Source organism: Rana temporaria, chromosome 5 (assembly GCF_905171775.1).
Source record: "Rana temporaria chromosome 5, aRanTem1.1, whole genome shotgun sequence".
Taxonomy (NCBI): Eukaryota; Metazoa; Chordata; class Amphibia; order Anura; family Ranidae; genus Rana; species Rana temporaria.
The window spans coordinates 265,785,103-265,801,398 of NC_053493.1; the positions used below are offsets into that span (position 1 = coordinate 265,785,103).

At 43.2% G+C, this 16,296-nt stretch overlaps 1 protein-coding gene across 4 annotated transcripts in view; it reads right to left on the reverse strand.

The window, feature by feature from the left end:
• Window positions 1-16,296, reverse strand: part of RIPOR2 (RHO family interacting cell polarization regulator 2) — a 231,532-nt gene that overhangs the window by 85,307 nt on the left and 129,929 nt on the right. For all 4 annotated transcript variants that reach the window (XM_040353814.1, XM_040353811.1, XM_040353813.1 and 1 more), the window contains one exon: window positions 14,508-15,200. In XM_040353814.1, coding sequence (XP_040209748.1) covers window positions 14,508-15,200 — 693 coding nt within the window. The remainder of the gene's footprint in view (window positions 1-14,507; window positions 15,201-16,296) is intronic.

Here is a 16,296-nt window from a genome sequence, read left to right on the forward strand (position 1 = left end):
AAAAAAAAAATACAAATCCTATTTTTTTTTTGGTAAATATTGCAAAAAATATATATAATCTTCTATCTAGCCAGCAGGTGGATTCTGGTCTACTTTTCACAGGTGACAGTACTACGATCTCGGTTCTGAAAAATGTTTCTACTCAATGCATCATCAATGGAGTAGACAAAGCAGACTTTTTATGCTTGTAGCTAACCCATAGTGCCATTTGAAATCATTACCCGTTAATATTTTTTTTTACAAAACAAGAACGCAGGTGAGCAACCTACTACACATTTTATGTCGATGTAAGTTTTACAAGCTTCTGGATTGAAACGTTCCAATTGGTCTCTAGGCTAACAGGAATTCGAACCCCACCAGATCCCACATTACTGTTGCCTAACAGGCATTGAGAAGTTCCCCTCCCATTACCGTACTGTAATCTCCCACCTACTAAGAGTGGCACAATCTTGAATTATCACCTAACATATTTGAACTGATTGCTACAGTTAACCTCAACTGTTTATATCAGGGGTCTCCAAACTTTCTAAACAAAGGGCCAGATTACTGTTCTTCAGACTTAACGGGGGCCGGACTGTGGCCATCGGGAGTAGAAAGTCCCGATTATCAGTGGGAATAAAGAATGCCCCATCTTTGGTGTCAGTGGGAGGAATCATGCCCCATCATTGGTGTCATTGGGAGAAAATGTGTCCAATTGTTAGTGTTATTGCGAGGAATTGTGTCCCATCGTTCGTCTCATTGGGAGGAATTGTGCACCATCATTGGTGTCAGTGGGTCAAATTATGTCCCATTGTTGGTATTAGTGTTTGAAAATAGTGCCCCAAGGGCCAGATCAAAGCAAGCAAAGGGCCACATCTGGCCCCCGGGCCGCAGTTTAGAGACCACTGGTTTATATAAATGCTCTCAATCCCTTAGAACCAACTCGCATACTAAATTTGAAAAGGCATGGAAGCCATGGCATGAATGGTCACGATCTTAACCGTTTGCGGTTAATCTCAAATGTTGCCAATGCAGATCCTTTCACGTTTTCCCTGATTGTTATTGTTTTATTTTTCTCCCTTTTGGATGCCGGCAATCCAGTTATACTTAGCCATATGCATAATTTTACTACTGATAGACGCATCATGTTGGAAGAACCTGTCTACGTGAAGATTCACTTTACTGTTTATGATTATCTAAACTCAATAAAAACTCAGTTGAAAAAAAAATGTAATAAAAAAACTACTATCAAACCAAGAACTCTTTATATAAAATGATATTAGGTGTTCAAAACATCAGTTAAAAGAAGCTAAGCCTGGTGGCATGTCTTCTACATTTAATGGAGCAGCCCAATATGAAATTCCAAGTTTTCTCCAACTATCCACCTAATAAATGCAGTGAAGGCATGTAATCTGATTGTATGGAAACAGACTTGTCCCCGTACAGAAGTTCTATGGTTGTCTATAGTCTATAGTCTGCAACATTGTAAACATGGGAGGACCTCACTGCAACTTTGCACAACATGGAGGAAAACAACTCTGCAACACTTCATTTTTAAGGGTGCTTTTTGTAAACACTCTCTCACAGATGACAAACCCACAAGTATAAGGGCTGCATAATTAATGGCTATATCGAGTGACCCTACCTTCTCCTCCCTCCATCCCTTCTTTCTCCTCCTGCTGCCTCCCTTACTGGGAGGAACCTATACCCTCCTGCTGGCACTGGGGTCTTCTTTGTAACTTCTTCACCTTCTCTCCTTTTCTTCCAGGTACCAATAAAATGCCTTACTTTACTTAATTTACTGCGACACCAACAATTTACTGCTATCTTTTTAGTTACCGCTATGGTCATCCATATACTTTACCGGCAGCACCCTCTTTCAGTCCTGTTCTTTTCCAAGTTTTGGGCAGCAAAATGGCGTTACTGCCCGTTAATCTCTTGTTTCCTACTGCTATACTGCACTCGTCAGCTAAAGTGTGCATTTCTCACAAACTATTTGTGTGGGGCTCCACAAAACTTTTGTCACATTGTACAGGACCACTATGTATCCTTTATATCCGTATGTAAGATTTTACTCCCTTCTTAGTTACTTGTCTGTAATGTGACTCTAAAAGAATAAAAATCATTATAGTTTCTCTTTCAATGCAGTAACCCATACCAAGCAAACATAATCTATCTTAGTCCTACTTTATTCTGAGTGAACTTCAATTGCTTACTATGGGCGACAGCAGAGAAACAATTAACCATTAGGAATGAGAACTCTTTATGCAAGTAAATATAAGATAATGATGTTCAAATCAATAACCCATGTAGTAATAGGAACATGAAGCGAAATAATGAAAACCTCATAAAAAGGGACTCTAAAGGTTATTACCTTATACTTTCCAATGCTATTTTCTAGAGGTCGACCGATATGGGTTTTTCTCTGGCCAATGCCAATTTATAATGCCGATTTTTTTGGGCCGATATGTTAGGCCAATTTTTCAGGCGCTTTTGGGCTAAACAGTAAAGTTAGCCCATATTTTTCATTACCTGTTTTTGTGTATTACATTTTATAATATATAGATAGATAGATAGATAGATAGATAGATAGATATAGTAATACACAAAAACAGGTAATGAAAACTTTTGGATGAAAAACAAAATATGGGCTAACTTTTCTGTTTAGTTTTTTTTTTTTTTATTTGTTAAAGTATATTTTTTCCCAAAAAAATGTGTTTGAAAGACCGCTGCGCAAATACTGTGTAAATATTAAAATATAAAAATATTGCAGCAATCGCTATTTTATTCCCTAGGGTCTCTGCTAAAAAAAATATATATAATGTTTGGGGGTTCCAAGTAATTTTCTAGCAGAAAATACAGGATTTTTACTTGTAAGCAACAAGTGTCAAAAAAGATTTAGCCTTTAAACGGTTAAACTGAGAATTCTCCTACACGGAGTTCAGTTAATTGTGAGGAGGAAGGGGGGTGCATAGCCGGGCAACGCTGTGTGTGTATGGTCACATACAGCCTGGCTCAGAAGTTGGCCCACATATGTTCCCCCGCAAGCAACTTGCTATGGGGTCACACACAGAAGAGTAAGAGTGGACAGCGGGGGCAGGGGACCCAAGGAGGAGGTTAGGGGCCACTCTTTGCAACAACATTGCACAGAGCATGCAAGTATAAATCTCTATTTTAATATAATAAATTTAATAAAGGTTTACAAATCACTTCAAGAGAGGTTTTCCTTGAAAATGCTGAAGTATAATGGCAAATGAAATTCAACAAGATGTGCAATTGTATTTTTATCTTTAAACAAATAATAGGTGGACCATAGCGTGCATGCAGTGCAAAATGGCCATTCTTGGAGCAAAGTCTGTGTAGCTTGGAGCGATGCCAGACAGTGAAGGAAAATAAATAAATAAATAAAAGTGCATGAAGCCATAATTATTTTTAACTTTGTATATAGTACAGAAGGGATTCAATTCTGCAACGTTTTCATTGCTGACCGTGTCTGCACTGGGGGGGGTTTACTTTTTTAAGGATGTCCAAAGAGCAAAGGTGAGGGGGTAAGGGCCCATTCACATCACACACAATATGGTAATGTGTGGTGAATGTGGCTGCTACAACAATGTACAGTTGAACATGCTACAGTCATTGGTGCCATTCCTTTTGAATGGAACCCCCAACTCACTGTCACAGCACACCTGTGCTGCAATGCGCCACAAAAAAATGCATGAAGAGATTAAAGGAAACCTGTACTGAGAGAAATACAGGGGATGCCATTGCCTAAATATACTAGTTGCTCAGCTGTCACTGACTTCAGTAAATCCTGAGTTGCTGACAACAAACAAGCATGCAGATTAGAGTCAGAGTAAAATCAGAACTCCCAATATACTTTGTCTGGTCCAATGCCTCATAATATTGAAGCTAATTGATCAGAATGAAAGTAAGGCAATTACCATTTTCCAAAAGGAGAGTTATTGCAGCCTCCATAGTCTATCTGATGGTTTCCTATAAAAAGAAAACCCCACTAAAATGAATATGGATATAGGGTAATAAGTAGTGTTAAAGCGGAGTTCCGGCCACAATTTCACTTTTTAAATATAAATACCCCTGTAATACACAAGCTTAACGTATTCTAGTAAAGTTAGTCTGTAAACTAAGGTCCGTTTTGTTAGGTTGTTACAGCATTTAGACACTTTATAAAATAGAAATTGACTGGGGCCATCTTAAGTGTGGGCATCATGAAGCCAGACTGTATGACTTCCTGGATTTCAGCCTTGCACATGCTCAGTGCTGCACAAGCAGTGTCAGATCAGGTTTCAGCACCTGTGCTGTCCAAGTCACATGATTCTTTGAGACTGGGGAGTGCACAGACTCCTGGAAAGTTACACTCACTACATTCCCAGGAGTCTGTGCGGTGTAGGTTAGGAAGCTTAAGCACCTAGGTGCAGGAAGTGGGAAGATTAACTATTCTGCCTAGCAACAACACTTTGAAGGCATCTAAAAAAAAAAAAAAAAAAATTGTAAAGGACTAATGACATTTTTTTAAAACTACTGATGTAATGTTATATTTATGGGTGGAACTCCACTTTAATATAGTCGACTAAAACATTTTAGTCAACTAAAATACGACTAAAACTAAATATGGCGTTTTAGCAAAAAGACTAAAACTAAATTGAAATTTGACTTCAAAAGGTTCATGCCTCAATACTATAAATAACATATTTGATTCTTCCCTCCAGCAGTGAATAATGAGTTTGGAAATTGTAGAGAAATGTTAACTAATGCATTACAATTTAATTACACCCATTAGATTTTAGACGACTAAAATGTACTGGAGATTTTAGTCGACTAAAACGTAGGCCATTTTAGTCAACTAAAATCTACTGGTGATTTAGTCGACTAAATAGGACTAAAACTAAATCAATTGCAGAAGACTAAAATGGGACTAAAACTAAAATGCCATTTTAGTCCTAAGACTAAAACTAAATGGAAATTTGCTGCCAAAATTAACACTGGTAATAAGGGTTCAGAAGGGTTGATGGAAATCTGAAGCTGTTCACTGCAGATGCATTTGCTGATCCCGGACAAACACTGTGCTAAGTAGGGCAGAAAATACGAATAGATTATGAAATTAATCAATTGCCATTTTCATAATCGATTAATCGGCCAGTAACATAATGGGGTTAAAAAAAAAAAAAAATTAGCCCTTTATAGTACAAAAAGAGCAAATCGCTACTGTAAATATTACTTTCACTGTCCCACAGTAAAAAATTAACCCCTTACAGTAGCGATTATTTGCTCTTTTTGTACTAATTTTAGTTTTTTTTAACCCCATTATGTTACTAAACATCTCAGACCGGGGTCACATCTGATTTTTGGTGCTTTTTGCAGAAACACACTACATCATTTACATGGTTTCCTATGGGACACGTTCACATCCATGATTTTTTTCAGCTGCTGCATATTTGGAAAGGGCAATGACTTTTTTTTTAACTCAAAACTGTGCCATTTTGTTTTTTTGGTTTAATATACTTCAATGAAGAAGCTGCAGAAAAGCATGTAATGCGTTTTTGCGGCAATTCGTGTTTTTTAATCTGCCCAACAAATTTCACCCAATTTTTTTTTTTTTAAATGCAAATCGCAGCAACATTATTTTTTTTAAGGTTTTTAACCGAAACAATCGGCCAACTAATCGATTAAGAAAATAATCGTTAGTTGCAGCCCTAGTGCTAAGGAGCAATCATGTGCAGTAACCTGCTGTCAGAGGAGAAAACAACATTTTAGCAAGTTTTAAGTGTCAGTGTAAGCCCATTTTTGATTGGTTGCTATGGTTTACAACCCAGCACTGATGCACTTTACTATAACCCAATTTCCTAAGGTGTGTTTATTGTGTACAGCATCTCGCTTTTATAAAATAGGATTTTTTGTACTCACCGTAAAATCCTTTTCTCTGAAGTCCATGGACGGACACAGCTCCTTAAATCTTGACAAGTGGGTTATGTTCCCTGTTCACAGGAGAGGACTAGGCAGAAACATGTTAAATAGTTAAATACATGTTACATTAACAGAGTTGAACAGCCCCGCCCAGGGGGCGGTCCCTCCAGACATAACCCTCCTCACTGCAGCTTGCAGCCTCAGTTCGTAACAAGCAGTACAAACCTAAAAAGGAGGGGTGGGAGCTGTGTCCGTCCATGGACTTCAGAGAAAAGGATTTTACGGTGAGTACAAAAAATCCTATTTTCTCTTATCGTCCATGGACGGACACAGCTCCTTAAATCTTGACAAGTGGGACGTCCCCAAGCAGTGTCAAAAAACGAGGGGTGGGAAATATATCAGTAAAAACAATTTTAACTTCACCCCAAAACAAGCAGAGCTCCTCAACGGAGGAGGTGCAACTTTAAACAGCCGCCGGCAAAAACTAGCGGCTGAAAAAAACATCATAAGATGCACTCACAGCAACCATGTAAATTCTGGAAAAAGCGTGAACGGACGAGCAAATCGCCGCCTCGCACACCTGTGAGACCGACGCATGATGTCGAAAAAAAAAAAAAAAAACCCAGGAAGCACCAATTGCCCAGGTCGAAAGTGCCGTGACCGGAAAGGGGGGCCCGCCCCTTAGGAGCATAGGCCTGTATGACGGCCTGCCTGATCCACCGAGAAATGGTGGTCGACGAGACCGACAGGCCCTTTTGTGGACCAGACACCGACACAAAAGAGAGTCAGAAGCTCCGAAATGGAGCCGTAGTAGGCTGGTATACCCGCAAAGCGTGTACCACGCCTAAAGTATGAAAGGCCGAAACCTCCTTCGGAAGAAGGGAAGGTCGCGGGCGCACCATCACCTAATCCTTATGGGGGATCAAGCATGGCGGCTTGCAAGACAAGACCGCCAACTCAGAAACCCCTCTAACAGAGGTAAAGGCCACTAAAGGGGCCACCTTCTGAGATAGTGTCAAGAGAAAATCTCTGATGTTTCCAAAAGGAAGGTTCCTGAAGAACCGAGAGCACCAGAGTCAAAACACATGGGGGAAGAGATGGGCCGAGAGGGGAAAGTATATGACAAACCCCTTGCACACAAAAAAAGGGGACCCACCAGGGAACGGGCCGCAAAAAGGCCACTAAAAGAACACAGCCAAGGCTGAAATCTGCCCCCAAACGGTGCTTTAAGCAATTTTTAGATCCAATCCAAGCTTTAAAAACAGCAGGACCCTGGGCACCGAGAGTACGCCCGTGGACGTCACTCCATCCCTTCGCACCAAGAGGTGCGACGGTAGATCCTCCGGAAGAAGACTACGGTGCCCTGTTGAGATGACCGAGTCAGACAGACCATGGTCATCTAAAGTCTGGCTTCCAATAACCATGTTGAGCAAGTCAGTGACTGTACAACAGGAGGAAGTATGGGACCTTGAGACAGGAACCTCCTGACCTGGCAATCGCCAGGGTGCCTCTGTTACCAGGCACCCGATATCAGCGTACCAAGGACGCCGAGGTCAATCTGGAGCGATTAGAATCATCGGGATCTCCTCAGCATCCACTCTGTGGAGCGGCCGAGGAAGCAACTACCATGGAGGAATGGCAAAAAATCACAGATACAGACAACACAGGGCCACCAGCGCGACTGACGCGTCTGTAGAGGATCACTAGACCTGGCCACTAACTTTGACACCCTTGCGGCGGAGACAAGCTGCCAGGAGATCCATGCCATGTGAGGCTCACCTCCTGCAAGGGAGCCGAAACACCCCAAGCACAAAAACCAGTCGCCCTGGTCCAGCATCTGGCGACTCCAGTAGTCCGCCTGCCGGCATACCTGATGGTAGACTGAAGCCACGGCCGTGGCGTTGTCCGGCTGAAACCAGATCGGTCGACCACAAGGAGAAGCATAGCCTGATCGCCTAAAATAGTAGGACAATGAACAGTAGACAGGACCTGGTATTCCCAGGCGGTCTCCCACCAGGCACTAGCCAGGCCCAACCCTGGGTAGCTACCGAGACCAGACACATTCAAGGAGGTGTGGTCATAGGTCCACGCAAGTCCAGCGACTCAGGGCCGACTGGACCCCCCAGTTTTGTGAACCTCCCGGTTCACAACCCGTGAGCTGGCATCCGTCGTAAACACCGACCACTGGAAGGAAGGAACAACTTCCCGGACCGAAGAGTCGGGAATCTCTGTCACCAACTCGGAGAGACTCTGACTAGGTGGCGCACAGGAATCTAATGATTTCAGAGACAAGAGATTTTTACCACCTGGAAAACCGGGGTGTGGAACTGGGCATACAGTACCACCTTGAAGGAGGCTACCCACAGACCCCGAACCAGCAGGCGCCCGGGGAGAAGGCTGATTGCGTGATGCCAATACCTTCACCGCAGACTGAAGAGTCTGCAATTTCTCCAGGGGAAGAAGGACCTTTGCCACTGAGGAGTCTGGATCAACGCTAGATACTCCAACGCTGAGTCGGAACCTAGCATGCCCATGATTTGAACCCTGGGTCGCACGCATGGAGGGCAAGCTTGCTGCCACTGAGCTACACTTTCTGGCCTAAACGTTTAACATCCACCCGAATCTTCGGAGGGTCTGAATGGGAATAACCCATCCACTAGGTCGGAGACAGAAGCTGCTCTCAGAAGAAAGTCGTCCAAGTAGCCAATGAGGCAAAGCCTCGCTGTCCCAACAAAATTCAAATAAGTGCGAGCTCCTAGCTGAAAACCCATGGTGCTGACGCCAGATCAAAAGGGAGGGCCACAGGCTGACAGACCCTTCTCTCATCACGAAGCACAGAAAAAAACACTGACATTTGCAAAACGGGACATGCATGTATGCGTCCCTGATGTCCGAGGACGTCAGGACATCCCCCGGATGAAGCGCAGCTGCCACCGAACAAATGGATTCCATGCGGAACTACCCGACGTGCAAAGGTATTTAGGGCCTGAGGCCCATAGAAAACCCCAAAACTCTCGTCCTGCAGGAAAGGTAAAATTACCTCGCAGTTTAGCAAATCCCACACTGCCCAAGGCAGACCGACGGGCCGGGAGAGGAAGACACAAGGACAGAACTTTGTTCTGTGGATAGGAGGAAACCCTATCTAGTACTCCGAAGAGACCACCTCGCAGACCCACTAGTCGGAGAGCAGGGAGGTTTCACTGAATTGTGAACCTGCAAGCCGCCCCTCCCACCTAGAGACAGGGAGGGAAGGCTATATACATTGGCAGGATTTGGGTGCCGGCGTGATCGGCTTATGCACCCAGGGACAGATTAGTCCCCCAGCTGGGCCTTTGACGGCCTGGGAGGGTTGCCCCTAAATAATACACACACATATAGTGTGTATGTATATTATGTAGGTGTATGCACACATGTCTTTGGAGGAAACCGGAGTACCCGGAGGAAACCCACGCAGACACAGGGAGCGACAATGCAAGCTCCAGGCAGATTGGCGTCAGTGTGCGGATTCGAACCAATGACTCTTTTGCTGCCAAGTAATGGAGTTAAGCACTACACCACTGTGTGCATAAACCATTCTGAAACAGACGCCCTGGATAACAAGGGCGCAGCATTCAATGAAGCATCACAGACCTATATGAGGCCCTGGACCAGCTGGTCCGCTAGGCTAATAACCTCAGGAGAGAGTCGGTGCTCCTCCACTGTCTGGTGCAAAATGCTCACTCTGAGTTGTATACAGCACTAGGGGTCAGGACTACTCCAGGATGGCCGCCGAGCATTCAGAACGCGGCCACAGGAAAATGGCCGGCACAATGTAAGCTGCGCCATAGCGCGGCTACGACAAAATGGGCGCCAATGGGAGTTTTCAATGTAATTGAAAAACCTCCCAAAAAATGGCGCCAGCGTCGACTGAGACCCCAGTGTAGTGGCCACAATAGGCCCGCAAGCCAGACCCCAGCATGGTAAACATGGAACGGGTCAGTACTTCGGATCTTCTATCAGTCAGATCCATAGAAGCAAGGGTTCCCGCCCAGCGGTGAGGGACTACAAAAGCCCTCAGCGGCTTTTCTCATTCCGCATCTCAGAAATTATCAAAGAAGGGCACAGAAGGAAAAAACCTACACAGCGGTCTGATTTGTGTGATCCAAAAAAGACCGAGCCCTCGGCGGAAACCCAGCTGCACTATGCAGCTTAGGAGAGTCCCTTGCAGCAGTAAAAAGCGCACCCATAAATGCCTTATTCTGCCTTTTTTTTTTTTTTTAACTAGGTACCTGGTCCATGGCTCCATAACAGAGCATTCCCCAGGGGATAACGGGGGAAGGGGGAACTCTTTTACCGCCCGCCCGCAGTCCACCCCCACCCTGGCACAAGCTGTGTCCAGGACTAACAATAAAAACTCTGTGGGAATCCCAGGTGCTAACACCTGCTGCCACCACCAGCATGTGGGGAAGGACACAGATACTGACTCCAATATTTACATAGTGTGTATTATAATATGCACACCTGTCCATACAAATAGACAAAAGCTCCTAGAGCCCTATTCAGGGCCTCTCACCCACTTGCTGCGCTGACCAGGGGTAACCAGGGGACTCCCTCAGGAGGAGACTGCCCAGTGCTGTCTGTGAGAGGAAAAGAACCGTGAGGTAACTTTTGCAGGGACCTGTGTTTAAACAGGAAAAGCCTCCTAGGGCTGTTTTATTTAAGGATAAGACAGATACAGCATAAAAAGCAAAACCGTTACAGGTGTCACCAATCAGTCAGCGTCTGCTGAAGTATAATCATAAACATCTGTGCTCATCACAGGGCTTTTTACCTCACAGGAAAGCCCAATACAAAAAAGAAAAAACACAGGCCAGATAACACAGTCCCCTCAGGAAGGCCCCCTCCCCCCTGACAGCGGCAATGTTAGCAATGCAGCAAGGGAAAGGAGCAGGGAAGGGGAAGGGACCCCCGAACCCCAGGAATGCCCAGCCGTACCAACCCACCGAAGCAGGAGGGACTGTACTTACCCGTCCAAGCGAGGACTCGCTGACGCATTCCTGACAGAACTACAACCGAAATGGAGGTAGCTGTCGGCCCGGTCCACTGTGAGTGAGGCAACACCACAGCCCAGTCATATGTGGACCTCGGAGCAAAGCTCACCGGCCACCCCAGGAGTCATGGGGTATGGCGTGGCAGACCAAGCCTCTTTGCAAAGGTGTGCCCACGCTTGCTGGTCGGACTGAGTAGACTACAAGGATCTATATTATCCAGCCTGTCTCTCAGCCAACAGTTGAAAGAAGATTCTTCAAGAAAAAGTAAAGTAAAATAAAATAAAATAAAATTTCTCCTCAGGGCGCTGGGCCCAAAGGGAGCCATACGTCCTTCTCCTTTGCTAGGCAGAACGAAACTGAGGCTGCAAGCTGCAGTGAGGAGGGTTATGTCTGGAGGGACCGCCCCCTGGGCGGGGCTGTTCAACTCTGTTAATGTAACATGTATTTAACTATTTAACATGTTTCTGCCTAGTCCTCTCCTGTAAACAGGGAACATAACCCACTTGTCAAGATTTAAGGAGCTGTGTCCGTCCATGGACGATAAGAGAAATGATAATTTTCTGTAAACGAACAGTTCTTTTAGAGCCGGTTCACACAGGGGCAACACGACTCTGGGCGCGACTTTGCGAAAGGCGACTTCAAGTCACCTCCAGGACAGGTGACTTTGCCAGTGGCCAATCACAGAATAATCAGCTTTGTGGGAGGGAGGGGTTTGCCTGAGAAAACTAGTTTCTCTTCCTGTAAAGTTGCTTCAGTTAAGACAGGGGATCCGACTTGGAGGCGACTTCCATTGAAATCAATGGGTACAAGTCGCCTAGAAGTCGCCTTGAAGTAGTACAAGAAACTTTTCTGAAGTCTGAGCGACTTCAGTAGCGTACATTAAAGCGGGGGATCACCCAAAAATAAATTTTTAACATTACACTCAGCCAAGTTGTCCTAATGACAAATCAGCTGTTTTTTCCCCCGTACATACCTTATTTCACCGCCGCTTCCAGGTATGTCTTCTCCGGGACTGGGCGTTCCTATCTGATTGACAGGCTTCCGACCGCCGCATACTACGCGTCAAGAGTTGCCGAAAGAAGCCGAACGTCGGTGCGGCTCTATACGGCGCCTGCGCACGGACGTTCGGCTTCTTTCGGCAACTCGTGACGTGTAGTATGCGACGGTCGGTCAATCAGATAGGAATGCCCAGTCCCGCAGAAGACATACCCAGAAGCGGCGGTGAAAATAAGGTATGTACGAGAAAAAACAAAACAAAAAACAGCCGATTGTCATTAGGACAACTCGGCTGAATGTAATGTTAAAAATGTATTTTTTGGGTGAACCTCCACTTTAAGGCAGCTCGCATTCACTTCCATGTAATTTGTCATGTTGCGCTCCCCAGGTCGTGGTAGTGTGAACCTGCTCTTAGTGACAGAACACCCACCATGTTATATGTAAGCAAACGTTACAACTAATAATACAGAAAAAAAAAAAAAAAAGGGAAAAACAAGGCTCAAGTAAAGCAGTACAAAGCAAAAACATGCAGTAACGGTAACCCCATAGCAACCAAATACCATCTTTAATCAGTTTAGAGAAGTTAGATAGAGGATTTTCAATTGGTTGCATTTTCACACTGTTGTGCTGCCTATACTCATCTTCCATTCACCTGCTGGAGCGAACTAGTACACCATTGCTTCTAGGTATGGGGCGAACATGGACCCTAGCCCCTTTTGCTCACGTTGTAGCACTATGTTCCCGAATTGACAAAGGCTTGGACAAAGTGTTAATACGTCGGGCAGGATTAGAGTGCAGAGTAAGTTCCATTCCACATGGAGTTTACGCAATGCTCTTTCATTTCTCTCTCACAGGTGAACAGATTGGTATGGAAGTAAAGAGCAGACGAGTATAGGCAGCAGCAATTGACCAAATTTGTTGCTCTGCCTAGTATGGGCAAAACACAGGTTTATGTTAATATCCAAAAAGAGCTTTGTTAGCGATTCAGTACCTCAATAACAAATGTCATTAGAAACATATGTTGTGAAAGTTAGTGAATTTTTTATAAGAGCATAGGTTAATGCAGCTACCAATTAAGAACCCCATAAAGTAAAAAAAGCCATGCAGATAGATGTAAAAATGATTGAAACAAGGAAGGGGACATGCATAAAAACATTTTTTATTTAAGTGAAACATATAAAACATCAACCTGATGAAATAAACATAAATTGTAACATTAAATAAACGCGTAGGCCATGTTGTACATAGAACACTTTGACAAGAAAATCATGCCTTGTGACATTTGACAGGCGATTAAAAAGTGTTTAATTTTGCACATTTAGAAAAAGGCACATGTGAAATCGCAAATAAAATACTCCAATAAAATACTCTAAATTATATACAAAACTAACTACTTTTCTTAGTGAATGTGCTTCATCAAAAAAAACAAAACGTGGTAAGATTCATTTCTGGTATTTTGGTGTTGGTACAAAGACTTCTTGTACTTAGCCATAGTAACTCAGCTATTCCACTAGCTTCATAGTCTAATCTTATATTTCTACACATAGGCCACTTCGAGACTCTAAACCCAAACCAAAAGCTAAAAATGAAACAAAGCATTGTTCATACGAGTGGAATCTCTGCAAAATTCAATAGGCTGTTAAAAAAGCAAAACAAAATAATAATAAAAAAATAAAAAAAGCTTATGCTGTGCAGATAAATATAAAATAACTGGTTTCCAGCCTTTCTTATCAAAACTTGTCTATGCCTTCCAGATGCATCTTAGAAGGTTGATGTCATTAGGCTTCGCCCCTTAAATGGTCAAGTCCCCCCATATCTGATATTTTAGTTCCTGATGAAGGATGAGCTCCGGTGTGTTCGCACAGTCCATGTGCAGAGCCCTCCAGGAAGTCAGCACAGCGCCAATCACAGGCAGGGAGACATTTCCCGATCTCTGAAGCCGAACATCGGAACTGTCTTCCTGCCTGTGATTAGCGCAGTGCAATGCCAACTTGGGGGTTCTGCACATGAACTGTGAGAACACGCCAGAGCTCATCCTTATTCCTGATATATGCTAAGCCATGGGTCTTCAAACTATGGCCCTCCAGTTCTTCAGGAACTACAATTCCCATCATGCCTAGTCATGTCTGTGAATGTCAGAGCTTTACAATGCCTCATGGGATGTGTAGTTCCAGAGGGCCGTAGTTTGAGGATCCCTGTGCTAAATAGTTAAAATCACTTGAAAATGACTTCCATCTCTTGTGATCTGAAAGCTTTTCTTTATTATTTATCGTCACAATAGAACCTCCAGTGGCACTTACTAGACTGCACCATGTTTCTGTTTAGACTTTAGGTTTGCTTTAACATTTAAAACTATATTACATTTTTCAAACGCCAGCAGAAGCTAGAGAAAATTGCCAAAAGCAATGACAATGTCCACAGCATAAAAGAAACACTTTGGCTTTGTATGTAACCAAGTTTGGTTGCCTTAACTGCAGTATTCACAGGCAACACTTTCACACACCATCCAACGCCATTCTTCCATATCAATGTACGCCCACAGAAAATTTAAAGACAGAGTGATGCTTTGCATTCACTTACTTTTAGAACATCTTCTAGGTGTGTAATTTCCTGGTACAGCTCCTGGTACACCTCACACTGGTCCTTACAAGGTTCAAGAGTCAGGAGCAGTCCCTGCAAAGATTCGTCCAAACTTCCATCCAAAAAGGATCTATTGGCTTCAGATTCACAACACGTGGAGCATTCGGCCTGTAGTCTCTCTGGGATGGCAGGTATTTCAGTTGAGGCAAGCCTTTTTACCAGCTGCTTAGTAATATTCCCTTCACAACCGTCCAATTCCACAGGCTTAAGCTCAGAACACTCATCAGAATCTTGCAAAATTGACACAGACACATTTGAATTAATAAATATGCTATCGTTTACTTTGAGAGGGGGGCTTTGGCAAGCAGAGAAGTCCAATTTATCTCCTGCTAAGGTGTCGTCACTTTCAGTAACATTCTCTGCATGGGACTGAGAGTCTTGAGATTGACTGCTTGAGTCTGCAGAAGACCTGGCGCTCAAACTGTCCTTCACAGGTGCTTCGGATGATGGTTCACTGAGGTTATGTTCTGGTGGGGTTACGGTGATTTCTGGATTGGAGTAACCCAACGAGGAAGAGGGCGTAGATCTAGGTGGCGTAATATCACCATTGGGCAAGTCGTCAAAGCTTAAAGAGAGTGCCCTCTTTTCAATAGATTCTACTCCACTATCAAAGACGTCATCCTGCAAATTCGACTGGAAACAAAGAGTATACAGTTAAAATATATCAGGTCTCAATCGTTTTTGCTGCATAACCACAGCCATAAATAACACAAAAGAAATTATGCTTCATAATAAAAATAAAAACTGCAATAAAATTGCAACAGAACTACTATGACATTTATGTAAACAAATGTTTTACTAGTTCCAGAAATTAAAATTTCCAAGCCATAAAAGACAAATTTTTATTGCTCAAATTTTAATCAATCACCTCAATGAGGAAAATATTAAAAAAGTTATTAAATTAATTTAGATACATATTTAACTACTAAGCCAAATGTGAGGGGAATCAAAAAATCTGGAAAAAAGTAAATTTCTCAAGAATACATTTAGATATGAAAACAGAAATGGAATATGAAAGAAAAATCTGTCAATCTTATTCAAAATAGCAGAAATCACACTTGAAAAGAGTAACATGACAGCATTTAAATACCTTTTACAACAATAACATTTTTGACAAACAGAACACAGTGAGACAGGACAGTGATCCATCAACTATCTTGCTTTAAGTTAAGTAGGTGCTTTAGGGTGATAGCAGCCCAAGGCAGTGCATTAAAACATGGAACATTTGACACAAAAAATAAAATGTACATTTCACAGTAAGCAGGCATGCCCTCAAGGTTCACCTATTGATATAATTGATTCTAACACCCTATACCCCAGCCTATAAAGATCAAAATAAATAAAGGAGCTTTAAACAAGCTAACCTTGACATTTCTAGCTACATGTATTGTGACGTAATTAAATCCCAAAAATTGCAGGTTGCTAAGATTCTGGTGCAATGGAAGGCAATAGGGAAAAACTAAGATTTCAGAGCTTCCGTTGTGAACTTGAGCGCTCTTAGCCATTGGCTGACATCGCCGGTTGGCTGATTTTTTTCTGGTCATGACCCTGTCAGACCGTCTGCCGTACAAATGGGCCAAATGTTGGCAGATTTCTATTGAACCAGCCACTGCTGCCCGACATTCAGCCTGTGTGTACAAGCCTTAACTAACCTGTCACCTAACCCCTATCCCAAGCTTAAAAAGTTTGCATTAAACATCTAAAATTAACCCACTAACAACTAAAAATA